Genomic DNA, 26,739 nt, shown 5'->3' on the forward strand with positions numbered 1-26,739 from the left:
CCTACGCTTGGGACACTCCCTGTGGAGGAACCAGATGTGGCCGAGAAAAGCCTGATGAGATTAAGTTTCTGTCCTCAGCACAATGAGGCCCCAAGACAAAAATGAACTAAGTGGCTTTTTTGTTTTGAGGGCATCAGGCTGGCTGGGTCTGGTTCACTGCTGCGGCCTTGAGCTAGCACCAGCCCCTCGAGCAGCAGGTGCTCTGTGGGTCCTCCTCCCAGCCAGAAGGTCAAGTCCGGGCAGAGCGTGGTTCTCACCAAGCCAGAGGCTGCGATGCCCTGCCGGTCCCGGGCGATGGGATCCCGGGGGGTCTCCGCATGACCACCAAGCAGGGGAGGCTCTTAGGAGAGGGTGTGACGGCTCGGTGGGCAGGCCTCTGCTGGCGACTGGGGCGTGGAGGCCACAAGACACAGGCCCAGGAAGAAAGTACGTCATGCAGGTGGCACGGTCTCCTGGCCCTTAGACAGTGGCCTTGTCCTCAGAGGGTCCGGGGAGCAGCTGGGGAGCCAGCCCTCCAGGGTCTAACTCCTCCCAGAGCTACAGGCTGGGGTGGCCAAGACTCCCCAGGACGCTGCCCTGCTTGGTCAGGTGACGCAACCCCAAATACACTCCTCGTAGGACAGGACCCGCAGGGCCCCCACCCCACCCCCCGAGGGCTACGGCCCCCGAGGCGGGACAGCGCCGTGGAAGACCGCCTTTGATCAAGCCGACAGTCCTTCCTTCCTCATCTGGATGACCAAGCTGGCCTGAGAGCCACAAAGCCCCGAAGCTCAGCCAGCCCGAGCTTCGGACACTTTTCCCTCACCTTTTCTCCCACTTGACGCCTCCCCGTGGGGCAGCCCGAGTGTGCCTGTCACGGGGGCCTCCCAGGAGGCCCCCAGAGATGGGACAACTAGGGGTTCTCTGCAGGGCGGCGATGGCGAGGACAGCAAGTGGAGGGGCGAAGGTCTTCAAGAAAGCCTGGGGAGGTGATGGTAGGTTCGAGTTGCCACTTCCCGGTGGGCGGAAGAGCACAGAAGCCGAAAGCACAAAAGGAAGAGGGTGACCGCCCCCGGCCCCTTCCCCACCTGGGCTCTCATTAGGAATATTGTGTGGGAGAGGAGCAGAGGGTGGGGTGCTCTGAACTGGGCAGGGCAGGAGGGGCTGGAGGCCGGGGCTGGGGGGCATGCATGGCAAGGAGGCACGTGAGAGGGGGACCAGTCAGCGTGGTGGGCAGCCTACCCAGGGGACCACCATGGCCACCAGCTCCTCCCTCAGCCCATTCCTCCTTGGTCCCACGCAGCATCTGTGGTGAAGTGGGCGGTGAGGCCGCGCCCTCCTCAGCGCCCTCAGCAGTGCAGGCGGCCCCCCAGGTACTTACAAGGTGTGCAGCTGGGTGCCCAGGGGCCAGACGCCGGACGATCTCGGGGCAGGGGCTAGAGGGGGGCCACATCCTCGGGCGACACGTGAACCGCATTTATTTGGCCGGCCTTCAACAAATGTTCAAGGCTGCTGACTGCTGGGCCCTGAGCGGGGCCCCAGGGATAGGGGTGCGTGAGACCTCTCGGCCGGTCCAAGGCAGGGCGGCGTGCGGAGCCCCCAGCACAGAGCCTGGCGTACCCTGGCACTCGGGGAGTGTTTGCTGAATCCACGGTGGGCCCCCGGGCGGGGGTGGGGGGAGCGGGGCCCCTGCGGAAGGGGAGGGGAGGGAGGGGCTGCGGCCCAGACTGTGAGGGCTCGTCCCACCTGCTCCTGCTCGTAGCCCTCTCACCCTGCCAACACCTCACTGCCAGCACCATGGCCGAGGGGCTGCGGACACGATCTGGGGGGGGACTTCCCTGAGGGATGGGGGCAGGACTGCTGGCCCTCGGCTCCTCTGGTCTGGAGCCCCTTTAGCCCCGTGCAGCCTGGCCCTGGCCCGAGGTCGGCCTGCACCGCCTGGCCGGACGTGTCTTGTCCAGGGCCCTTGGGCCAGCCCTGCCCCAAGATCAGTTTAAGGCCTGGCAGGGCTGGGGAGAGCGGGGAGACATGCAGTGGGCCCGGGCCATGTGAGAGGGACCCCCACCCCGCCCCAGGGGGGCGCTGAGCTGGGAGCCCTGAGGTCAGGGGCCCCGCGGCGGAGCCCAGGGCACAGTCCAGCTCAGCGGGGCCGCTTGCTGTCCAGGATGGCCTTCCAGTCGTCCGCCCACGAGTGCAGCCTGCGGCCGGGGGGCTGCAGCTGCACGTGCCGATTGTGACAGGCCGTGAAGAGGATGTGCTCCCAGCTGGGGTTTGGCTCGGCCCCTGTGGGCGGGAAAGCAGCGCCTCAGTCCCCGGAGGCCCCCGAGCGTCCTCAGGCAGGCTTCCCAGGTCCGTCCGTCAAGTGGTGACCACACTAGGGCCTGTCCCGACGCAGGTGGCCAGGATCACGTGAGCCTGGCCCACGGGAAGCACGGGGGTGGGGGGGTGGGGAAGGGAGGGTGGCACCCGGCGGATGCACCGCACACAGGGACTTCTGTGCCGGCCATCGTGGCAGCCACCACCGGAGGCTGAGCCCTGCTGATGCCCGCCCCTGCCCTCCTGCGGGCTCAGCCTTCCCGCAGCTTCCCGGCTCTTGGCCGTGGGCCCCACGAGCCCCCCCAAGCTCCCATCCCTCACGTCCACCTCTGTGCACTGACTGACTCCCTGGCTCCTCCTTGCACAGGCCTCTCCCCTGCTCCCCCGTGGCTGGACACGGAAGCTGAGCGGGGCGCTGGGGCCCCCCTCTGTGTGCCCTGACTCTCCTTGGTTCACCGCGTGGTCTGGGAGGTCCGGGGTGGGCACACCCACGAATTCTACCCTCTGGACACTGTGACTAGTGCAGAGATGCACATGCCTCCTGAGGCACCTCCAAAAGCCATCAGGGAAGCAATCTTCTGTATTCCCCCACTGAGGTGTCCAAAAGACTAGGATTTAACCCTCAAACTGCTGACGGCTCCCGAGAGGAGAGAGCATGCCTGCGTACAAAGACAAACCAGAGCAGAGCCGGGAGACAAAGAAACTGAATTTGGACTCATGTTGTTCGAGCTCCTTGTTTCACTGTGCCTGAAGCCTCCCTACCTCACCTTTCCAAGTAGGTGTGCTAATAAATCTCCCCTCTCCTTTCTAAGCCAGTTTAAGGTTTGTTTGTGTGTGTGTGTGTTTGTTTGTTGGGAAGGAGTCACCTAGAAGCAAAAGGGGTAAATACAGTTCCAAAACCAGCTTCAACTAAAGAAATGATGCTTTGCTCTTCTGTTTTACATAGTAGCTTCACTCCAAATTGCTCTTGGGGAAAAAATGGCTTTGGTGCTCAAACCAAACTTTTGGAAGCCAGTCTGGCCCTCATCTTACATAAGAAAGGCAAGGTCTCAAGGTATAAAGGGACTCATCCGAGGCCACCCCATGAGTTACCCCAGGAGCTAGGACCTGCTTCTCCTGACTCCCAGTGGCACCCCTTCCAAGGCTGGATGCTGAGAATAACCTTGTCCTCCTGGTAGGGAAGGGGCTCGGCACTGGGCCTGAGGCTAGAGGCCTAATACACCGCTGGTGATCAAGTGGGGACCACTCAGCACAGGGGCCCTGAGGCCAGCCCCGCATGCTGTTTGTCCCGGCAGCTCTCAGCTCCACACTCGCTCCTCACCTGCCGTAGGCCACTTGCCTGTGATGTCTGGCCTGTCGTCTATGAGAAGGTCGGCAGAGACCACGGTCTTGTCTGTGGCCAGCACAATGTGATCCAGAAAGTCAGAGCCAAAGTGCTTCTCCACCCAGGCATACTGGAACACAAACAGGTAGGGGGAGAAGAGAGTGCCATCAGACCTGGGCACAGACGGAGCTGGGGCCCGGCCAGGCTTTCTCCAGGAAGAAGGGCCGCCATCAAGGAGATGAGATGATCCCACGGGCAGCAGAGAAAACGGATACTCCGGAGATGGTGTGACTTGTCCACGTCCCCACAGCTCCAATCCTGCCCATGCCTGGTCTACGCAATCCAACACTCATGCCATGATTGCCTTCTCTGATCCCCGTGTGCATGCACTCTGTTGGGCTCTAGGGACAGAGGCGAAGGGGGACAGAGCTCAAGACACACTGAAGCAATTCATTAGATGCCTCCAGGGAAACTGCCCCCAAACAGCAGTCTGCAGGGCCCCTGACCTGCGTGGGGTGTAGTGCAATGCGGAGGCAGGAATGGCCCAGGGCTAATGTTTCCAGCATGCCTACTCCGCAAACACTCACCACCCATCATCTTATCTAAGCCTCAAACAGCTGATGCAGCAGGCAGCATTCTCTTCATTCAGTCCCTTATGCACCCAGGGTCTACTGAGCATCCACTAGGACCTGGAAGCCCCCGGTGTGTAGGAGAGATGCTCTCATGCAGTCCACATTCTACAATGCAGGAGACACAGCACACAGACAAGCAAATTCAGGTGCTCTGACAGCAAGGAGCTCTGACAGAAGGCAGGGAGAGAAGGCCTCTCTGAGAAGAGACATCTGCAACTGGCCACGTAGGACGTGGCAGAGCCTGGGTATTAAAGGTCTAGAAAGTTCCACACAGAATAACAAATGCAAATGGTGCAGGGCAGGAACACACTTTGGAGTTTATCTGAGTGGCTGGAGTGCAGAAGAGAAGCAGGAGGAAAGAGAGAGGCAGGGGGCAGGCCAGGTCCCATGGGGCCTTGCTGGCCTTGGTGGAGAGGGACTCCTTGTTCTCAGTCCGCCAGGCATCTATTAGAGCTTGGTTTCACAAACTGTCGATGGAGAAGGACTGGTTGTTTTCTAAATTCCCAATTTATTGTGGACCCCTCTGTCTGTAAGAGATGAAATCCATGTTTTCTGCCCATTTCTTGACTGGATTTTTTGGGTTTTGGGTGCTGAGTTTGACAAGTTCTTTTCTTCAAAGAAGACCTACAAATGGCCAACAAACACATGAAAAAATGCTCAACATCACTAGGCATCAGGGAAATGCAAATGAAAACCACAACGAGATACCACCTCACACTGGTCAGAATGGCTAAAATTAACAAGTCAGGAAACGACAGATGTTGGCGAGGATTTGGAGAAAGGGGAACCCTCCTACACTGTTGGTGGGAATGCAAGCTGGTGCAGCCACTCTGGAAAACAGTATGGAGGTTCCTCAAAAAGTTGAAAATAGAGCTACCATATGATCCAGCAATTGCACTACTGGGTATTTACCCCAAAGATACAAATGTAGGGATCCGAAAGGGTATGTGCACCCCGATGTTTATAGCAGCAATGTCCACAATAGCCAAACTGTGGAAAGAGCCAAGATGTCCATCGACAGATGAATGGATAAAGAAGATGTGGTGTATATATACAATGGAATATTACTCAGCCATCAAAAAACCCGAATGCTTGCCATTTGCAATGACGTAGATAGAACTAGAGGGTAATTCACTGATATGAGGAATTCTTAATCGCAGGAAACAAACTGAGGGTTGCTGGAGTGGGGGGTGGGGTGGGAGGGATGGGGTGACTGGGTGATAGGCACTGGGGAGGGTATGTGCTCTGGTAAGCGCTGTGAATTGTGCAAGACTGTTGAATCTCAGATCTGTACCTCTGAAACAAATAATGCAATATATGTTAAGAAAAAAAAAAGAAGAAGAAGAAGGTAGCAGGAGGGGAAGGATGAAGGGGGGGAAATCGGAGGGGTAGACGAACCATGAGAGACGATGGACTCTGAAAAACAAACTGAGGGTTCTAGAGGGGAGGGGGGTGGGAGGATGGGTTAGCCTGATGGTGGGTATTGAGGAGGGCACATTCTGCATGGAGCACAGGGTGTTAGGCACAAACAATGAATCATGGAACACTACATCTAAAACTAATGATGTAATGTATGGGCATTAACATAAGAATAAAAAAAAAGTAAAAAAAAAAAAGAACTAGAGGGTATTATGCTAAGTAAAATAAGTCAGTCAGAGAATGACAAATACCAGATGATCTCACTCATATGTGGAATTTAAGAAACAAAACAGATGAACATAGGGGAAGGGATGGAAAAATGAAATAAGACAAAAACAGAGATGGCGGCAAATCATAAGAGACTCTTAACTCTAGAAAACAAACCGAGGGTTGCTGGAGGGGAATTAGGTGGGCAGATGGGGTAACTGGGTGATGGGCAGTAAGATGTAAGTGATGTGATGTGATGTAATGTAAGTGATGTAATGAGCACTGGGTGTTATATGCAACCGGTGAATCACTAAACTCTACCTCTGAAACTAATGATATACTATATGTTAATTAAACTGAATTGAAATAAAATTTTTTTTAAAAAAGATACGAAATCCAATCATGTGTTTGGATGCTGCATCCATGTCAAATGGCCATGAAAGTTTCCACCCACATCCAAGTTCTGGGTTTCGTTTAGGAAAAAGACTCTAGATGTACATTTTTAAAGGGTCACGGTGGCGAATCAATGCCGTACAAACCAACTGAAGCTCAGAGAGGTTCAGCGAGTGGCAGAGCCCCGTTCAACACTGGGTCTGCACCTCCAGAGCCCACACGCTGGTCATGAAGAGTCCCCAGCGAGTTGACCAGGCCACCCACGGTAAAACAGGGATAATGACAGTATTGCCTCATGGGACTCCTTTGGGGATTAAATGGGAAAATGTACATAAAAGTCTCAGCCCAGTGCCTGGCACACAGAAAGCGCTCAGTACTAGGCAGCTGGACAAAGGCTTCTAGCTTTTGGTCTTATCTCTCCTCTCCTGTGGTTCTGATGTGTCTGAGCTCCGGGGCCTCAAACCAACCACCCAACCTTCTAAGACTCAGTGTATTCACAGTGGTGTTGATGTGATTACATCAGATCTATGTCGGACGTAGAGTAATGCCTGACACATAGTACTTACTCAATAAATGTCATTATAGTTAAATTTTAATAGCCCCAAATTATATGTAAAAAAGCTACTAGAACAAATACGTTTTTCAAAATAGCAGGATACGGGGCGCCTGGGTGGCTCAGTCGTTAAGTGTCTGCCTTCAGCTCAGGTCGTGATCCCAGGGTCCTGGGATCGAGCCCCACATCGGGCTCCCTGCTCAGTGGGAAGCCTGCTTCTCCTTCTCCCGCTCCCCCTGCTTGTGTTCCCTCTCTCACTGTCTCTCTCTCTCTGTCAAAAAATAAATAAATTCTTTAAAAAAAAATAGCAGGATACAAGGTCAATACACAAAAATCACTTGTATTTATATACACTTGGATATTGAAATGAAAGAAATAATACCTTTTACAATAGCACCAAAAATATGAAATAGGCTGACTACACACTTAGAAATAGTTCAGATGGTGGGCGCCTGGGTGGCTCAGTTGGTTAAGCGACTGCCTTCAGCTCAGGTCATGATCCCAGGGTCCTGGGATCGAGTCCCGCATCGGGCTCCCTGCTCGGCGGGAAGCCTGCTTCCCCCTCTCCCACTCCCCCTGCTTGTGTTCCCTCTCTCGCTGTGTCTCTCTCTGTCAAATAAATAAATAAAATCTTAAAAAAAAAAAAAAGAAATAGTTCAGATGGTAAATCCTATGTTACGTGTACTTTACCACAATCGTCAAACATTTATTTTTTTTAAAGATTTTATTTATTTATTTTAGAGAGAAAGAGGTGTGAGCAGGGGGGAGGAGCAGAGGGAGAGGGAGATAATTTCCAGCAGGCTCTGCGCTGAGCACAGAGCCCGATGCGGAGCTGGATCCCACGACCCTGAGATCATGACCTGAGCCAAAACCAAGAGTTGGATGCTTACCCTACTGAGCCACTCAGGTGCCCCGACAATTTTTTAAATGAAGAATAAAGCTGGAGAGTTCACACTGTTTTCAAGAGTCACTATAAATGGGCACCTGGGTGGTTCAGTCAGTTAAGTGTCTGCCTTTGGCTCAGGTCATGGCCCTAGAGTCCCAGGATCAATCCCGCATCGGGCTCCTTGCTCAGTGGGGAGTATGTTTCTCCTTCTCCCTCTGCTCCTCCCCCCACTTGTGTTGTCTCTTTCTCTCTCTCTCAAATAAATAAATAATATCTTAAAAAAAAAAAAAGTAGAGATGCCTGGGTGGCTCAGTCAGTTAAGTGTCTGCCTTAGGCTCAGGTCATGATCCCAGGGTCCTGGGATGGAGTCCCACATCAGGCTCCTTGCTCAGCAGGGAGCCTGCTTCTCCCTCTGCCCCTCTCCCTGCTCGTACTCACTCTCTCTCTGTCAAAATAAATAAATTCTTTCTTTAAAAAAGTCACTATAAAACTACAGTAACTGAGATAGAGTGGTATTCACATAAGGATAGATATTTAGATCAAAGGTACAGAATATATTTAAGAAACAGACCCAAAGGTACCAAGGTAATTCAACAGAGAAAGGCGGGGCTTTCCAACAGAGGAACAGCTGGGTACCCATAGACCAAAAAAAGAAAAAAAAAACAAGACATAAAACCACACACATAAAAACCTCTATTTTTAACTCCTACCATATATAAAAATTAACTCAAAATGGACCAAAACCCAAATATAAAACCCAAAATTATAAATGCTCCTCTTCAAAAGCCACAGTTAAGAAAATGAAAAGACAAGCCACAGACTGAGAGAAAATATTTGTTAAAAAACCCATTATCTGATAAAGGACTTGTTTCTAGAATAAAGATTTTTCCCAACTCAAACTAAGACAAACAGCCCAGTGAAAAATCAGTCAAAAAATGTGAGCGCTTTATCAAACAGGACAAATAAGCACATAAGAGATGCTCAACATCATTCATCATTAGGCAAACACAAATCAAAACCACAATGAGGTATCATGAGGAACCTACTAAAACAGCTGAAATAAAAAAGATGGACAGGGTGCCTGGGTGGCTCAGATGGTTAAGCATCTGCCTTCGGCTCAGGTCATGATCCCAGGGTCCTGGGATCGAGTCCCGCATCGGGCTCCCTGCTCAGCGGGGAGCCTGCCTCTCTCTCTCTCTGTCTCTTATGAATAAATAAATAAAATCTTTAAAAAAAAAAAAAGATGGACAATACTAAGCGCACACAAGAATGTGAAGCAACCAGACAACCCATACACTGCTGGTAGGAATGCAAGACGGGACAGCCGCTTTTAAAAACAGCTTGACAGTTACTTTAAAAGTTAAACACACACCTATCATACAAACCAGCCAATCCCACCCTGGCTATCTGCCCTAGAGAAATGAAAGCACACGTCCACCCAAAGATGTGGACATGAATGTTTATAGGAACTTTATTCATAGAAGCCAAAAGCTGGGAACTCCCCCAAAGTCCATCAACTGGCAAATGGATAAACAAACGATGATTACAGTCATACGGTAGAATTAGATTCAGCAATAAAAAGGAATACGCTCTTGATACATGCAACAACATGGATGAATCTCAAAAGTATTATGCCTTCAAATGAAAGCCAGACACAAACTATATGAGTCCCTACTATATGACACTGTGTAAGAGGCAAAAGTTTAGCCATGGAGAACGCATCAGTAGTTCACTCTTAACCAACAATACCAGAGAGGGAAGACGCAGAGAAAAGGGCTGACTGAAAGGGACACAAAGGCACACTATTTTTTTTTTTTAATTTATTTTTTAAGAGCAGTTTTAGGTTCACAGAAAAATTGATCACAAAGTACAGAGAGTTCCCATATAATTCCTGTCCCCAAATATGCACAGCTTCCCCCATTACTGACATCCAACAACGGGTTGGGGCGTTTGTTACACTCAAGGAACCTACATTGACACATCATTATCATCCAAAGTCCATAATTTACATGAGGGTTCACTCTTGGTGTCGTACATTCTATGGGTTTGGACAGAGGTATAAGGACGTGCATCCACCATGAATAATTTCATTAATCTGAAAATCCTCTGCTCTCCATTTATTCATCCCTCCTTCCTCACTAATCTCTGGCAACCACTGATCTTTTTACTGCTTCCATAGTTTTGCCTTTACAGAATGTCATATAATTGGAATCATACAGTATTGTAGCTTCTTCAGATGGGCTTCTTTTCACTTAGTAATATACATTTAGGTTCCTCCACGTCTTTTAATAGCTTGTTGGTTCATTTCCTTTTAGTGCTGAAAATATTTCTCTACCTGGGGTATACCACAGTTTCTTTATCCATGTAGGATTATCTTGGTTGCTTCCAAGTCTTGGCCATCATGGATAAAGCTTCTATACACATCTTTTTACAGGGTTTTGAGTGGACATATGTTTTCAACTCATCTGGATAAATACCAAGGAGTGTGATTAGCAGATCATACAGTTAAGAGTAGGTGTAGTTTTGTAAGGATGTGCCAAACTATCTTCCCAAGTGGCTCTACCATTTTGTACTTCCACCAGCAATGAACGAGAGTTCCTGTTGTTCCACATCCTCTCCAGCATTTGGTGGTGTCAGTGTCCTGGATTTTGGCCATTTTAATAAGTGCATAGTAATATCTCACTGTTGTTTTAATTTGCAATTCCCTAATGACATAGGATATTGAGCACCCTTTTATGTGCTTATTTGCCATCTGTAAATCCTCTTTGATGAGGTGACTGTTCAGGTTTCAAGACCATTTTTTCAATAGGCTGTCCATTGTCTTATTGTTGAGTTTTCAGAATGCTTTGTATATCTTAGATAACAGTCCCCATCAGTTGTCTTTTGCAAATATTTTCTCCCAGTCTGTGACCTGTCTTCTCATTCTCTTGACATCATATTTTGCAAAGCAGAAGTTTTTCATTCTAATGAAGCTCAGCTTATCAATTCTTTCTTTCATGAATTTTTCCTTTGGTGTTGTATCTAAAAAGTCATCATCATGATGTCCAAGGTCATCTAGACCTTGCTATAAATTGTCCACTAAGCACTGCTTTCACTGCATCCCACAAATTTTGATAAGTTGTGCTTTCATTTTCACTTCTAGATATTTTTTTTAAATTTCTATTGAGCTCCTTCTTTGAACCATGTGTTATGTAGAAGTGTGTTGTTTAATTTCCAGGAATTTTCGGATTTTCCAGCTATCTTTCTATTACTGGTGTCTGGTTTGAGAACATATATTGTATGATTTCTATTATTTTAAATTTCTAAGGTGTGTTTTGTGGTTCAGACTGTGGTCAGCCTTGATGAATGTCCCATGGGAGCTTGAGAAAAATATGTATTCTTCTGTTGTTAAAGTAGTCCATAAATGTCAATTGTATCTAGCTGATTGATGGTATTATTGAATGCAACCATATCTTCACTGATTTTCTGCCAACTGGATCTGTCCATTTCTGATAAAGGGATGCTGAACTCTACCACTGTAATAGTGGATTCACTGAATTCTCCTCGAAGTTCTATCAGTTTTTGCCTCACATATTTTGACACTGTTGTTAAATGGATACACTTTAAGGATTAGCATGTCTTCTTGGAAAACTAACCCTTTTATCATTATATAATGCCTTTATTTATCCATGATAATTTTCTTTGGCCTGAAGTCTGCTCTGTCTCAAGTTAAAATAGCTATTCTCACTTTCCTTTGACAGTGTTAGCACGATATATCTTTCTCTATCTCTTTACTTTCAATCTATCTATGTCTTTATATTTAAACTGTGTTTCTTGTAGACAGCATAAATGTGGGTCTTTTTTTTTTTTTTTTGACCCACTATAATAATCTGACTTTTAATTTAGACCATTTAGACCATCGATTTTTAAAATGATTATTGATATAGTTAGATGAATATCTGCTGTATTGGTTACCATTTTTGAGAGAAAAAACATTTTCTTTCTGCCTTTATTCTCTATTTCTGTTGTCTTCCACTCTTTTCTACTTTTCATGATTTTAATTGAGCATTTTATATAATTCCACTTTCTACCCTTTCTTAGCATATCAAGAAGCATGTACTTTTTTTTTTTACTTTTCTAAGTGGTTGGCCCAGAGTTTGAAATATACATTTACAACTAACCCAAGTCCACTTTGAAAAACATGCTACTTCACAAATAGTGAAAGTACATTATAATAGCAATATATTCCTAATTTCTCCCTCCCATCCCATGTATATATCATTGTTGTAATTCATTTCACTTGCACAGAAGTTATAATCATCAAATACATTGTTGCTAAAGCTATTCTGAAAACAGTTAGATGAATTAAAAATGAAAATTTTGATTCTACCTTCATTTATTCTCTAATGCACTTTCCTCCTTCATGTAGATTTGAGTTTCTGACATATAATTTCCCTTCTCTCTGAAGAATTTCTTTTAACATTTCGTGCAAGGCAGGTCTGCGGACAACAAATTCCCTCCATTTTTGTATGCTCAAGAACATCTTTATTTCTCCTTCACTTTTTTTTTTAAGATTTTATTTATTTATTTGACAGAGAGAGACACAGCGAGAGAGGGAACACAAGCAGGGGGAGTGGGAGAGGGAGAAGCAGGCCTCCCGCCAAGCAGGGAGCCCGATGCGGGGCTCGATCCCAGGACCCTGGGATCATGACCTGAGCCGAAGGCAGACGCTTAACGACTGAGCCACCCAGGCGCCCCTAAATTGCTGAAGTTTTATCAGAACTTACCTGACCTTTCCTCCTGCCCGTTTAGCTATCCTATTCCACTTAAGAGGGAAGCACTGTGAAACGCTGGCGAGGCGCACAGTCCAGGGACACGGGCTCATCACAGGACTAGAGAACGCTGTCCCTTTCCCCACACCTCACCATCACATTGCTAAAGGCCAGTTTACTGCAGTTCCTTCTACCCAGTACATCTGTATGGCTTTCAGCAAAAAGTTACAGGGCATACTAAAAGGCAAAGAACACAGTTTGAAGAGAGAGCAAATAATTCTAAGAAAGAATAAAAAATGAGTGCTGGAGGACAAAACACTGTAACAGAAATGAAGAATGCCTTTAATGGGCTTGTTAAGTAGACTGGACACATCTGAGGAAAGAATCTCTGAGCTGGAGGATATCTCAGTAGAAACTTTGAAACTGAAAAGCAAAGGTGAAAGGAGGATAAAAACCAAAAACTAAACCTCCAGGGTATCCAAGAACCATGGGACAACTAGAAAAGGTATAACATACATATAATAGGAATACCGGAAGGAGAAGAAAGAGAGACAGGAACAGAATACTTGAAGCAAAAATGACTGAGAATTTTTCACCAAATGAATATCCGACACCAAACCACAGATCCAGGAAACTCAGAGAACACCCAGCAGGATAAATAGGAAAAACAAAAACAAAAACAAAACAACCCATACCTAGGCATATATTTATACTACAGAAAATCAAAGATGAGGGCAAAACCTTGAAAGAAGTCAGAGGAATAAAAAACCTTAGCTGTAGAGGAACAAACATAAGAATTATATCTGACTTCTCGGGCACCTGGGTGGCTCAGTTGGTTAAGCGACTGCCTTCGGCTCAGGTCATGATCCTGGAGTCCCTGGATCGAGTCCCGCATCGGGCTCCCTGCTCAGCAGGGAGTCTGCTTCTCCCTCTGATCCTCCCCCCTCTCATGTGCTCTCTCTCATTCTCTCTCTCAGATAAATAAATAAAATCTTTAAAAAAAAAAAAGAATTATATCTGACTTCTCAGAAATCATGCAAACAAGAAGGGAGTAGAGTGAAATATTTAAAGTATTGAGGAAAAAAAAAACCAAACCCACCAACCTACAGTTCTTTCTCCAGCAAAATTCTCTTTCAAAAGTGAAGGAGAGGGGTGCCTGGGTGACTCAGTCGTTAAGTGTCTTCCTTCGACTCGGGTCATGATCCCAGGGTCCTGCAATCGAGCCCCACATCGGGCTCCCTGCTCCGCGGGAAGCCTGCTTCTCCCTCTCCCACTCCCCCTGCTTGTGTTCCCTCTCTCGCTGTGTCTCTCTCTGTCAAATAAATAAATAAAATCTTAAAAAAAAAAAAAACTTCAGCAATTTAGGCTTTTGTAAAATAGTTTTTGTTGAGGGTAGGCCTTGTTAAAAAGAATAGAATATTCTGGCACATTTCAAAATAGTTACTTTTTCCTCCCCCTACCAGAAGTGCAAGGGAATTTTTTTTTCCTGAGCTTCACTATGAGAACCTGGTAAAGCTCCTAAAAGCAAAACTCACAACAGTGTGGGGGCCCCCGATGACTGGGGCCCGAGAGGAAGCATTTTGACTGTCGTGGTGATTATCCTTTAAGAAAGTAAACTTGTTGAGTTTCAATTATATCCTAATAAACAATGCAAAAAATATATATAGCAATAAGGCAAATGTTAAGGAATTTGAGATTTCTGCTAAATTGCCACCCAAAAAGGTTTTATGTTTATTTCCATCAACCCTATCTGAAAACGCAAACAAGTTGTTATAATTTTTAAACAATTATCCCTAATAGGAAAAAAAATCACTTCAAGTGTCATTTCTTTCCTAATAAAGTTAAGTGCTCTGCGTGTAAGTTCACTGTAGGTTTTTGCTTTCAGGGAGCTTTCTATTCACATCCATAGCCCATTTATCTCTAGAGTGTTCACTGTTTCCCATGGGTGTAAGAAGTCTTTCAAGTCATCCCCACAGCAACAGTTAAGTCCATTTGGGTCTTTGTCACTGTCTTGGTTCAGGTCCCCCTTATAGCCCATCTGGATCACCGCAGCAGGCTCTATGTGGCCTCCACCGATGAACCCCCTACACTGCTACAACGAGTGTTCAAAAACACCAATGGGATGCATGACAGCTTTGTTTAAAAATCCTTCAAAAGCGTCTCAGTGGCTGTAGCCTCAAGTACAAACTCCTGATTACCAAAGGCTCCCTGCCTGCCTATTCAGTCTCATCTCTAGCTTCTCCCCTCTCATCCCAACCGCCCCCCCCAGGACCATCTCCCTCCCATGCCTCTCTGTCCTTACCCCCTACACCCCACACACCCCCAAGATCCCCGGAATTCCTCTTTGCCTTTGTACATGCTGTTCCAACCACTCAGAGCTCACTCTCCCACTTCTTTGTCTTCTCATCTCCATGATTCAACTCAATTCTTCCTTTCCCCAAGAAGCCACCCTGGCTTCCTCCTCTTGTGTGACCACAGAGCCTGTGACACAGAGTGATAACCACCTATCTTCCTAAAGCAGAGACGGGGCATTTTTAAGCATTGTAGCAGGGTGCTCAGTAAATGTTTGCTGAATGAATGCCAGCCAAAAAAAAAATTTACATTTTTATTGCGAAAGTAATGGCTTATCAAATAAAATTTGGAAAATCGAGAACGTTAGAGAAAGAAACATCTATAGTTGGCTGTATTTCCTTCCCCTTTTTAATTTACTATTTTAAGAAACAGTTCTAGTGAGGGCGCCTGGGTGGCTCAGATGGTCAAGCATCTGCCTTCGGCTCAGGTCATGATCCCGGGGTCCTGGGATGGAGCCCCGCATCGGGCTCCTGGCTTGGCAGGGAGCCTGCTTCTCCCTCTCTCTGCTCCTCCCCCCCATTCATGCTCTCTCTCTCTCTAATAAAATAAATTAAAAAAATAAAAAAGGGGCGCCTGGGTGGCTCAGTCGTTAAGCGTCTGCCTTCAGCTCAGGTCATGATCCCAGGGTCCTGGGATCGAGCCCCGCATCAGGCTCCCTGCTTGGCGGGGAGCCTGCTTCTCCCTCTCACTCTTCCCCCTGCTTGTGCTCTCTTGCTCTGTCAAATAAGTAAATAAAATCTTTATAAATAAATAAATAAAGCCCATGCTCAATATTCATTTTAAGGCACATATCAGATTTTACTAACTGGAGCTCCCCTGACATGTTCACCACTGATGTAGGTCACAAATCTATTATCCATAAACACCAATGACCTGCCACATACCCTAGCCATGAACAATTCTTGAACTAATTGGTGCTTCCTAAATAAGAATGAACATAGGGGCGCCTGGGTGGCTCAGTCATTAAGCGTCTGCCTTCGGCTCGGGTCATGATCCCAGGGTCCTGGGATCGAGCCCCGCATCGGGCTCCTGGCTCGGCGGGGAGCCTGCTTCTCCCTCTGCCTCTCTCCCTGCTCGTGCTTTCTCTCTCTCTCTGTATCTCTGTGCCTCAAATGAATAAATAAAATCCTTAAAAAAAAAAAGAAAGAAACAGTTCTAGTCAAACTGTGTAGGCAACAGGCAACTTTATACAAAAGTTATTTTTCTGGGATCCAAGAATGCAGAAAAACTAATCAACCATAGAACTGTCCAGGGTTTCTGGTTTGAGAAATGTGTGTTGAAGTTCATTCTTTCTTTACTGCTGGACAGGAGAATGTGGGGACAGATAGAAACAAGGGGGTGACACTTACTGCTATAGCAAGTGTAGTGTCAGGTGATTTATGTAAATTTCTTCTCCAACGTGTTTTTTTAATTTACATTTATTGAGTTATAATTGACATATAACATCGTATAAGTTTAAGGTGTATAGTGTGTTGACTTGATACATTTATATAACGCAATTTGATTACCGGTCAATTTTAATTATGCCCATGGAAGGTGTTCCTACAACTGTACTGACGAAGAAGCCAAGTCCCAGAGAGGTGAGCTGAGAAGCTCACAGGTGGGGCCACAGATCCAGAGGTGACAGTGTGACTCTCAGGTTCAGCCAGGGCTCAGAGAGGTCAGGTGTCCGAGGGACACCTCTAGGGATAAGTCAGGGCTTGGACAAGCATCATGCATTACGTTTATTAGCTGCTGTTTTGAAAGAGAGGCATTGCTCATTATTCACCTGATTACAATTTCAGTTCCTAAAAATACTTGGGCATAAAATGAATGCAGAGCTATCCAAGTGTAAAATGGTGATGCCACTCCTAAACCAGAATCTGTCAAAATGACTGAAACTGAATCCAAACTACATGTTAGCAAAAGAATCACAAGAAGGACTTTCAAGGGAGGTGATCTCTCAAGACCTACGGTATGAGCAGCAAGCTCACAAAACCAGTCATTGTAGGAGTGAAGAATTTACGGTGAGGGTGATGAATGGGGGGAGGCGGGTGCTGATGAGGATGGTGCTGAGAAAAGACAGGAGGCAGAACACCCAGGGTAGTGACAGGGCCTGGAGCAGCTCCCTGACACCTCCTCACAGCCCTCTCAGAGCCATGTAGGTCCACAAGCAAAGACGCAGCTCAGAAATGAAGATCTGTGAGTCAGACATGGTCCTTGCTCATCAAATATTGGGTGGAATGCCCCCAAAAGTCTTGCTCTGCTCCGATGAGCAGATCCCAGGACAAGCCTCAAATCAGGGAGGGGATGCAAGTCCTGGGAGATGCTGGGGACATGCCATTACCCAACAACAGGTGTCTTCATTACTGGCCTACTTCATTTAGTGAGAGATGTGAAAAGTGGTGGCATTAAGCCCAAGATTTTCAGGGAAAGTGGCTTGACCCAGGACCCTGTATAGGTATCATGCACCTCGGTCCACAAACCCAATTAGGATGATAAAATAACCACATCTAAGCAGAAGAATAGAGTTAGTTCTGGAACTATCAGCCATCTGAACAGCCAAATTTTTTTAGCTATAATTCACATACCATAAAATCTACCAATTTAATGTATACAATTCAGTGGCTTTTAGTATATCCGCTATACCAAAACATGGCTTATCTTGCTAAATGTTCTGTGTGCACTGGACTAGAACAGATATCTACTGTTGTTGTGCGAGGTGCTATATAAATGTCAACTTGGTCAAGCTGGTTGTCAATGCTTGTTCAAGGGCTTCTACATCTTGACTGATTGGGGGGGGGTCTACTTATTTTTCAGCTATTAAAACAGGGATATTAAAGCCTTGGAGAAGAATTGTGAATTTGTCTATTTCCCCTTGCAGTTCCATTAGTTTTTTTAAATTTGATTTATTTAACTAAAACAAACAAATTGTTCACCCGTTTCTCCCAACCCTCACCTCTTATAACCACCAATCTGTTCTCTGCATTTGTAAGCTTGGATTTGGGGGTTTCGTTTGGTTTGCTTGTTTTTATTGTTTTTTAATTTTTTTTTTAAAGATTTTATTTATTCATTTGAGAGAGAGACAGAGGGAGCACAACCAGGGGGAGAGGCAGAGGGAGTGGGAGAAGCAGACTCCCTGCTGAGCTGGGAGCCCGACATGAGGCTTGATCCCAGGACCTGGAGATCATGACCTGAGCCTAAGGCAGACGCTTAACCATCTGAGCCACCCAGGCATCCCTGTTTGCTTGTTTTTAGATTCCACATATAAGACATCATACAGTATTTGTCTTTGTCTGACATTTCACTCAGCATAATACCCTTGAGGTCCATCCATGTTGTCACAAATGGCAAGATTCCATTATTTTTTATGGCTGAAGTCATATTCCATTGCGTATAATAACAAAATTTCTTTATCCATTCACCCATCAATGGACACTTAGGTTGTTTCCATATCTTGGCTATTGTAAATAATGCTTCAATACACATAGAGGTACATATATCTTTTCAAATTAGTGTTTTTGTTCTCTTGGAATAAATACCCAGAAGTAAACTTGCAGCATCATATGGTAGTTTTATTTTTAATCATTTGAGGAACCTTCATTCTGTTTTCTACAGTGGCTGCATCATTTTACATTCCCACCAACAGCGCACAACAGTTCCCTTTTCTCCTTATCCTCACCAACACTTGTTATTGTTTGCCTTTTTGATAAAAGCCAATCTAACAGGTGCGAGATGACATCTCATTGTGGTTTTGATTTGCATTCCCCTGATAATTAGTGATGTTGAGCTTCTTTTCATGTACCTATTGTATATCTTCTTTGGAAAATGTCTATTCAGATCCTTTGCCCAGTTTTTACTCAGACTGTTTGGTCTGGGGGTTGTTTGGTTTTTGCTCTTGAGTTGTATGAGTTCTTTATGCATTTTGGATATTAGCCCCTTATCAGATATATGATATGTATTTATTTTCTCTCATTCAGGCGGTTGTCTTTTCGTTTTGTTGATGGTTTCCTTTGCTGTACAGAAGCTTTTTGGTTTGATGTAGTCCCACACGTTTGTTTTTGCTTCTGTTGCTTTTGTTTTGGTGTCAGATTCAAACCATTGCCAAGAGCTATGCCAAGGAGCTTATCACCTATTTTTCTTCTAGGAGTTTTATGGTTTCAGGTCTTACATTCAAGTCTTTAATCCATTTTGAGTTAATTTTTGTGCATGATATAAGATAGAGGTCCAGTTTCATTCTTTTGCATGTGGCTGTCCAATTTTCCCACCACCATTTCTTGAAGAGACTGTCCTTTCTCCATTGTATATTCTTGGCTCCTTTGTCATAAATTGACCATATATGCATGGGTTTATTTCTGGGCTATTAGTTCCATTGATCTATGTGTCTGTTTTATGCCAATACTATACTGTTTTGATTACTATAGCTTTGTAATATAGTTTGAAATGAGGGAGTGCGACACCTCCAGCTTTGTTCTTCTTTCTCAAAATTGCTTTGGCTATTGGGGTCTTTTGTGGTTCCAAATTTTAGGTTTGTTCTAGGACTGTGAAAGTTACTATTGGAATTTTTATAGTGATTGCACTGAATCTGTGGATTGTTTTGGGGTACTATGACTATTTTAACAATATGAATTCTTTCAATCCATGAGTACAGAATATCTTTACATTTATTTCTGTCTTCTTCAATTTCTTTCATTAATGTCTTATAGTTTTTAATATACAGGTCTTTCACCTCCTTGGATAAATTTATTCCTCAGTATTTTATTCTTTTTGATGCAATTGTGAATGGAGCTATTTTCTTAGTTTCTCTCACAGTTCATTATTAGTGTAAAGAAATGCAACAGATTTTTGTGTATGATTTTGTATCCTGTAACTTTACTGAATTTATTAGTTCTAACAGTTTTTTGATGGAGTCAGTAGGTTTTTCTATATATAATATCATGTCATCTACAAATAGTGATAGTTTTACTTCTTCCTTTCCAATTTGGATGATTTTTTTTTCTTGCCTAACTGCTGTGGCTAGGACATCCAATATTCTATTGAATAAAAGTGTCAAGAGTGGACATCCTTGTCTTGTTCCTGATCTTAAAGGAAAAGCTTTCAGCTGTTCACCATTAAGTATAACATTAGCTGTGCATTTATCATATATGACCTTTATTAAGTTGAGGTACGTTCCCTCTATATATGCTTTGTTGAGAGGTTTTGTTTTTGTTTTATTAAAATGGATGTTCAGGGGCACCTGGGTGGCTCAGTTGGTTGAGTGACTGACTCTTGGTTTTGGCTCAGGTCATGATCTCAGAATCGTGGGATTGATCCCCATGTCAGAATCTGCACTCAATCTGGAGCCTGCTTGAGGTTCTCTCTCCCTCTCCCTTTGCCTCTCCCCTTGCTCACACTCTCTCTCTCAAAATAAAGAAATAAAATCTTTTAAAATAAATAAATAAATAAATGGATGTTGAATTTTGTCAAATGCTTTTTCTGCATCTATTGAAATGATCATATCATTTTTTCTGTTTTGTTAATGTATTATATCACATTAATTGATTTGCAGATGTTGAACCATCCTTGCATTCCTGGAATAAATCCCACTTGATCATGGTGTATGATCCTTTTACTGTATTGTTGAATTCAGTTTGCTAATATTTTGTTCAGGAATTTTGCATCTATATTCATCAGGGATATTGTCCTTGAATTTTCTTTTTTGTGGCATTCTTGTCTGGTTTGGGTATCAGGGTAATGCTGGCCTCATAAATGTGTCTGGAAGAGTCCCTCCAGCCCCCTTCTATTTTTCGGAAGAGTTTGAGGAGGGTTGGGATTAATTCTTCTTTGAATGTTTGGCAGGATTCACCAGTGAAGTCATCTGGTCATGGACTTTTGTTCTTTGGGAAGTTCTTGATTACTGACTCCATCTCCTTGGTAGTAACTGGTCTGTTCAGATCTTCTATTTCACCATGATTCGGTCCTAGAAGGTTGTGTTTCTAGGAAAGTATCCATTTCTTCTACACTGTCCAATTTGTTGGCATATAATTATTCTTAGTAGTCTCTTATGATCCTTCATATTTCTGTCGTATCAACCACAGTTGTATCAACTCTTTCATTTCTGGTTTTATTTGAGACCTCTCCTTTTCTATACTATAAAAGGCTTTTTCCTTTTATTTCACTTGATAGTCATTTTTAATATATAATTTACATAGTATAAAATTCAGCAATTTAGAGTGTACGTTTCAGTGTTTTTTTAAAGTAATCCTCTATGTTGTACAACCATTGCCCATCTAATCCCCAGAAGTTTCCATCATCCTCCCAAAAAACCCTATGCCAATTACCATGAACAGCCAATTATTTTATAAAAAGGAGTTTGGGCCAAAACATACCATGAGCCCCAGTTTTAGACTACTGGGTAGCACACTAAGTGGGAAGTATCACCAGAGAAAGTTCCTGAATTGCTGGAGTGTGGCTCCACCTGATCCCAAAAGAACCTGTGGTTTCTGCTGGTGGCAAGAGAAAGTGATGCACCTTTTAGTGTAAGTCTTATAAGAGGCTCAAGTTCTGGGAGCAGTTGGACAATTTGGTGTGAAATGTGTGAAGAAATTTAATTCATTATCTACATTTTTTTACTTGAGTTTAAGTGGAGAGGCTCGATGATGGGGTGGAAATGTTTAACATTTATTCTTAAAATCAACCACAGCATCTGAAAGACATATGATCAGGAGACCCGACTTCAGATGAAAAGAACATGTCCCACTGTTACAACCAAGCATCTCACTTAATCCCACTTGTGATCACTCACCTTGTGGAATGAGGGAAAGTAACAGTAAACTGTCATGCTCAAGTATGAACAGTTTAACATGGGTTTTTTTTAATCTCCTTGGGGGAAAACAACTAGTAAACCATGCTGAGTTCTGAGTCAGGTGGAATTAGAGAAGGGGGTGAGCATAGCACAGAGGTACAGAGTACAGACTCTGGAGCCAGACTGCCCAACCCTGACTCACCATGTCTTGCCGCCAACCTTGGGCAAGTGACTTAACCTCTCTGTGCCTCAGTTCCCTCATCTTTAGAATGGGGATAATAATAGTACCTACTGCAAAGGGCTATTATGAAGGCTAATGGATCATTACAGGAGAAGCCCTTGCCTGCATTACTACCAACTCATGAGTCAGCTACTACTGAGCCAGTTTGGGTTTAAAATGTCAGCAAGCTCCAGCCAGAAAGAAGGTTCTGATAAACTAAATGGCACCTAAGTCTGACTCCTTAGGTATGATAAAGAAGTTGACCTCTTAGCAATTAGGCTTCCCTCCTTTGACTGGGTCTCGAGAGGAATCAACTAAGGAGAAAAACTTCCACTTCGGCTGCCCAAGGCTGATGCTGCTCTGGGGGGCAGGAGCAGAGGGAAGAACTCTGTGAGTTCTGGGTCTTGAGCCCCCACTGACACCACCATGAGGGCAAAACATCCATCCTCAGTTGATGTCCTGAGACTAGCCCCTGCACTCCCCCACCACAGGCACCAGGCAGAAGAATCATCAGCACCCGTCTGCCCCCAGCCTCAACTAGCCAAGGATGCAAGGTCCATCTACTAGGGATGGGAGGGATCATGGATGGCGGGAGAGGAGGTGGCTGGGGCTATTTTCATCTCTTCACAAGATACCATTGTCTGCCTTCCCCACTGACTTAGTTCTGGGGCGGGGGCAGGGGGTTGGAGGTGACAACATGGCTGGGAGATAAGCCTGTACCCCAGTCTGATCCCAACCCCACAGGCTCTAGGGCTACCAGCCAACACAATTCACCCAAAGTTCCTCAAACATACTCCGCATTTTGCTGGCTTCATGTCTTTGTTCAGTGTCCCACTTCCCCCACTGACCAACCGTACGTGGCCCGGCCTGGCCGCTGGGTGGGAAGGGTGTTCTGCCGGACGCCAGCATAGCGGTGACAACATGCCCCTCCCTGCAGTGCATGTCACAATGTGCCCTTCTTGTGGGAGCCAGGAATTCTACCTCCTGGAATCTATCCTATGGACATAATCACACGAAGATGTAGGTACGAGATGACTTCGGCTCTTAGCAATCATGCTTTTGAAGAATATTTGGTGACAGAAAAAAGGCTAAAACTCCATTAAGGAGAAAAAGGATACTAAACCACATGAGATTCAAGTTTTGTTAAAATATATGTATTGTATTTAATATGCATCAAAGAAAAACTAGAAACAAACACCTCAAAATGTTAACAGGGTTTCTATCACTAGGTAGTAAGTTGGTAGCCGGGGTTTTGTTGCTTTTTTCCCTTTGTTTGGTCAGGGCATCCACTATCCACTATCACGGCACCCCTTCCTCTGATATCAGCACCTTGATTTTTCTCTGCAAAGACCCCTGTCCTTAATGGGACATCAGTCAGGATGCCTATGCTCCCCTGGCCAAGTGCCAGAACTGTGACCTGAGCTCAGCTGGGAAGCCTCTCTCCTGGGAACGGGAATCCTGGGCAGAGACACCCACAGAGGGAGAATGAACGGGGCTTTGGTCTTCTGCGAGCACGTATGCTTGGGGAGACCGCCCGCCAGCTTTGGCTCCCAGCCTGCTTGTCAAGGGGCTGCTCCTTCAGATTCTCCTGTGATTCTCTGAGCAAACCAATAGTGTCCTAATAAACTTTACTTTCGTTCAAGTTAGCCGGACACCATTCACGTTGCTGCAACTGAGGGTCCCAAGTGATATCTCTCTGTCAAATAAATAAATAATCTAAAAAAAATAAGAAAATTATTCTCCTTGACTCTTGTCCAAGGAAAAAGATAATCATATTTTTAAAAAAATGATAAAACTAAAATTAAGTCCTCTCATATGTTTGGAAATTTTAATGTACAAATGTAAATTTTAAAATACACTTCCATCCTCTGCTCACGTGTTCACTGGACTCCAAACCCTCGGCAGGGAGCATGCGCTGCTCGTGGGAGCAGCTCGGGGCACGGGCTCTGGGACGCACGGCTCTGGACCGAGCCCCGCTGCCTGTATGATCACGAGACCCAGGAGACAAGCCACCTTGCCCCTCTCAGCCTCCTTCTTCATCTGTCAGACCAGAGGAGTCCTCTGTTTCACAGGGAGTTGCTGTACTGATTATAAAAGTATAGAGCTTGGCACATTGGGGGCATCGGATAAATGGCAAACATTATTACAAAGATATGTTTGATAAGCTTCTGTTGAACAAATGAATCTATTCATCCGACAACAAATCCTGGGTGTTTACAGCGCGCCGGGCACGGGGACCCACAGTCAACAAGACAGACATGGTCGTTGCCCTCATGGGGCTTGCAGTCCGCTGGGGAGACAGACAGGTAACAGGACATAGACAAAGACGCGAACCCATTTCAAGTGTTTCTACAGGAAACAAGGGCTGAGGGATGGAACAGCAAGGCAGAGAAAGGATAAGCTTTAAGATACAGTCAGGAAATGGGGGGGCAGCTAAGTGAGACCTAAGGGATGAGGAGGAACGAGGCACACAGGGAGTCTCCGCATGTTTAGGGGCATGAAGCGTGTCCAAGAAATAGGAACATGGGAGCATCGTGAATGCAGAATCAGGAACTTATGATGATAGAGAGGTGGCTGGGAGGGGCTTGGCAGGTTTTGACGAGGAGTTCGTGTGTGTGTGTATGTATATATTTTAAAATTCTATTTTAAGTGCAGTGGGAAACTGTTAAAAGGTTTTCTAGTAGGGGGCTGACATGATCTACTTTATGAAAGACCTCCACTGGCTCTGGGTGGAAATGAACAGGCAGTGTAGAAGGCTCTCGGAGTGGTTCTAGGAAGAAATGCTAAGGTGGTGCGATGGAGAGAAAGTAGGAGGACGCCAGGTACCCTGAACAGGACACACAACTTGCTGATGCACTCGGTGTGAGGGGTAAAAAGGGTGTCACCAGGATGGTTCCCTGGCTTTCAGCCTCAGAGGCTGGTGGACGATGCCAGTCTACCGAGAGGGGAGGGACAGACATGGGACGGGGATGTCAGGAGCCCAGGGACAGACACATCAGGTTTGAGTTGTCCGGAGCTCAGTGCAGTCCCGGGCTGAAGCTGTGCAGGTGCGATGGTGGGCAGAAAGATGGAACCTGGATCCACAGGAATGCATGGATGACAGCCATCGCATCCCTCTTCCTCCAAGAAGCCCTGGACGATCGCCCTGATGGCCCGCTACAACCACAGCTGAAGCAGGTGCTCCAGCTTGATAGTTACTCACACTTAAGGGTGCACCTGCAGGACTTGTTAAAACACACTGGGCAGGGGCGCCTGGGTGGCTCAGTTGGTTAAGCGACTGCCTTCGGCTCAGGTCATGATCCTGGAGTCCCAGGATCGAGTCCCGCGTCGGGCTCCCTGCTCAGTGGGGAGTCTGCTTCTCCCTCTGACCCTCCCCTCTCTCATGCTCTCTCTCTCTCTCATTCTCTCTCTCAAATAAATAAATAAATAAAATCTAAAAAACAAAACAAAACAAAAAAAAAACACACACACACACTGGGCAGCTCAGAAGGTCCCAGGAGGGGCTGGAGAACGTCCACTTCTATCAAGTTAACTTCCCTGAGTTTAGCTAAACTCCCGTAAAAAGTCATGGGGATAACCAGGGAATGGGGCGCGGGAGCATGTGATGACTCGGTGGCTGCCAAGCACCTCCCATAACACCGCTGTTAACTACTCAGTAAGGGTGAGTCCCCATTCCATTTAACACACGCCAAAGGCATTTAATGTTGGTGGACTGTGTGCATTTTGTTTCTAATACGGAGTTGAAGAGGCAGAGATCATGTGAACACACTTGAGAGAACTCTTGCCTAAAGGTCTGTGCCAAGCAAGTACCCCACCCCACCCCGGGAGCAGGGGGTACTGGGGCCCCCAATCCCACCTTCCTGGACTGGGGAGGCTGCTCCCACTTCCCCTGAACCCACCTCCTGTGCAAATGCCCACCTCCTGGGCAACACACCTTTCCCATGGGTTTAGCCACCACAGGTTCCCAATTTCCAGAAAAACCTCAGTTTTAAGTAATTCTATTTTCAATGAAGATGAGGACACGAGTGTGTGGCGAAGCGCAATGTAACCATTTCGCTTTTGTAAGACTTTTGCATAAATACATTCACGCACCCTAATGTTTGGGTTTGGGTTGCCTCCAGCGCCTCACCCTTCACAAATGATGTCTCACTACCATGGGGGTGGTCACCTTCCAGAGAACCTGGCCTTCTCACCAGGCTCCCTGCAGAGAATGTGCTGGAATGTCAGACTGGTGCTAGCAAAGGTCTTTGGGAGGGAGGGACGGGAGAAGGGGCAGCAACGAGGCCACCCCAGCTGCCGAAGGCCTCGCTGTGAGGGTCTGCACCCCTCCCCCGGGGTGTGCTGAGCTCTAGTTACCTGTGACACGTGGGGTCAAGATGAGAGGAGGCTGCAAGCAGGCTGCACATCTTACCTTCTCGTAGGGACAGTACTTGTACATCTTTGTGGGGCTCGTGCAGATGAAGACATCAGTGCTATGAGAAAGAGGAAGGCCAGTCAGCCTGAGCCCCCACGTCCGCGCGGCCTTCATCACTCTTGCCCCCCTGCTCTGCGGGTGTCAGGCCCTCCCAGGTCTGCCCCCATCACCTGGGAACGGGAAAACCCACCGCCCCGCACTGCTCTCCCAGCCAGACACATCCCGTCCCCCAGCCCTGAGCAGCCACGTGTGACCTCTCCTCTGGCCCAGTGACCCGCTCAGGGATGGGTGTCCATGGATGGCAATTCTGCATGGCCAGAGCCCAGAGCTTGGCTGGGCGAAGCACCTGCCCTCTCTGGAATCTGAACAGGGAAATACTGAGAGAAAGAAGCATTAGCAATGAGAGAGGCATTGAAGGGGTACAGGGCAAGTCACTTGAGGGAGAATCAGGGCCTCACACAATGCAAAGCAAAGAACCCCATGAGGGAGAGTCTTCTGGCAAAGTGTGTCCGCCAAGCCCTCTGGCAGAA

At 46.2% G+C, this 26,739-nt stretch overlaps 1 protein-coding gene across 2 annotated transcripts in view; it reads right to left on the minus strand.

Annotated features, from left to right (window-relative positions):
- Positions 1-794: 794 nt before the first annotated feature.
- NT5M (5',3'-nucleotidase, mitochondrial) overlaps positions 795-26,739 on the minus strand; it is a 41,041-nt gene continuing 15,096 nt past the window's right edge. The window contains exons 3-5 of one of the 2 annotated variants that reach the window (XM_034989771.1): positions 26,207-26,267; positions 3,635-3,749; positions 795-2,262 (exon numbers count right to left, since the gene is read on the minus strand). In XM_034989771.1, the coding sequence (XP_034845662.1) occupies positions 2,120-2,262; positions 3,635-3,749; positions 26,207-26,267 (319 nt within the window). In that variant the 3' untranslated portion in view covers positions 795-2,119. Of the gene's footprint in view, positions 2,263-3,616; positions 3,750-26,206; positions 26,268-26,739 lie in introns of both variants that reach the window. The other variant, XM_034989772.1, reaches the window with a different exon arrangement.

Source organism: Mirounga leonina, unplaced genomic scaffold, assembly GCF_011800145.1.
Source record: "Mirounga leonina isolate KUSES-001 unplaced genomic scaffold, KU_Mleo_1.0 Mir_488, whole genome shotgun sequence".
Classification (NCBI taxonomy): domain Eukaryota; kingdom Metazoa; phylum Chordata; class Mammalia; order Carnivora; family Phocidae; genus Mirounga; species Mirounga leonina.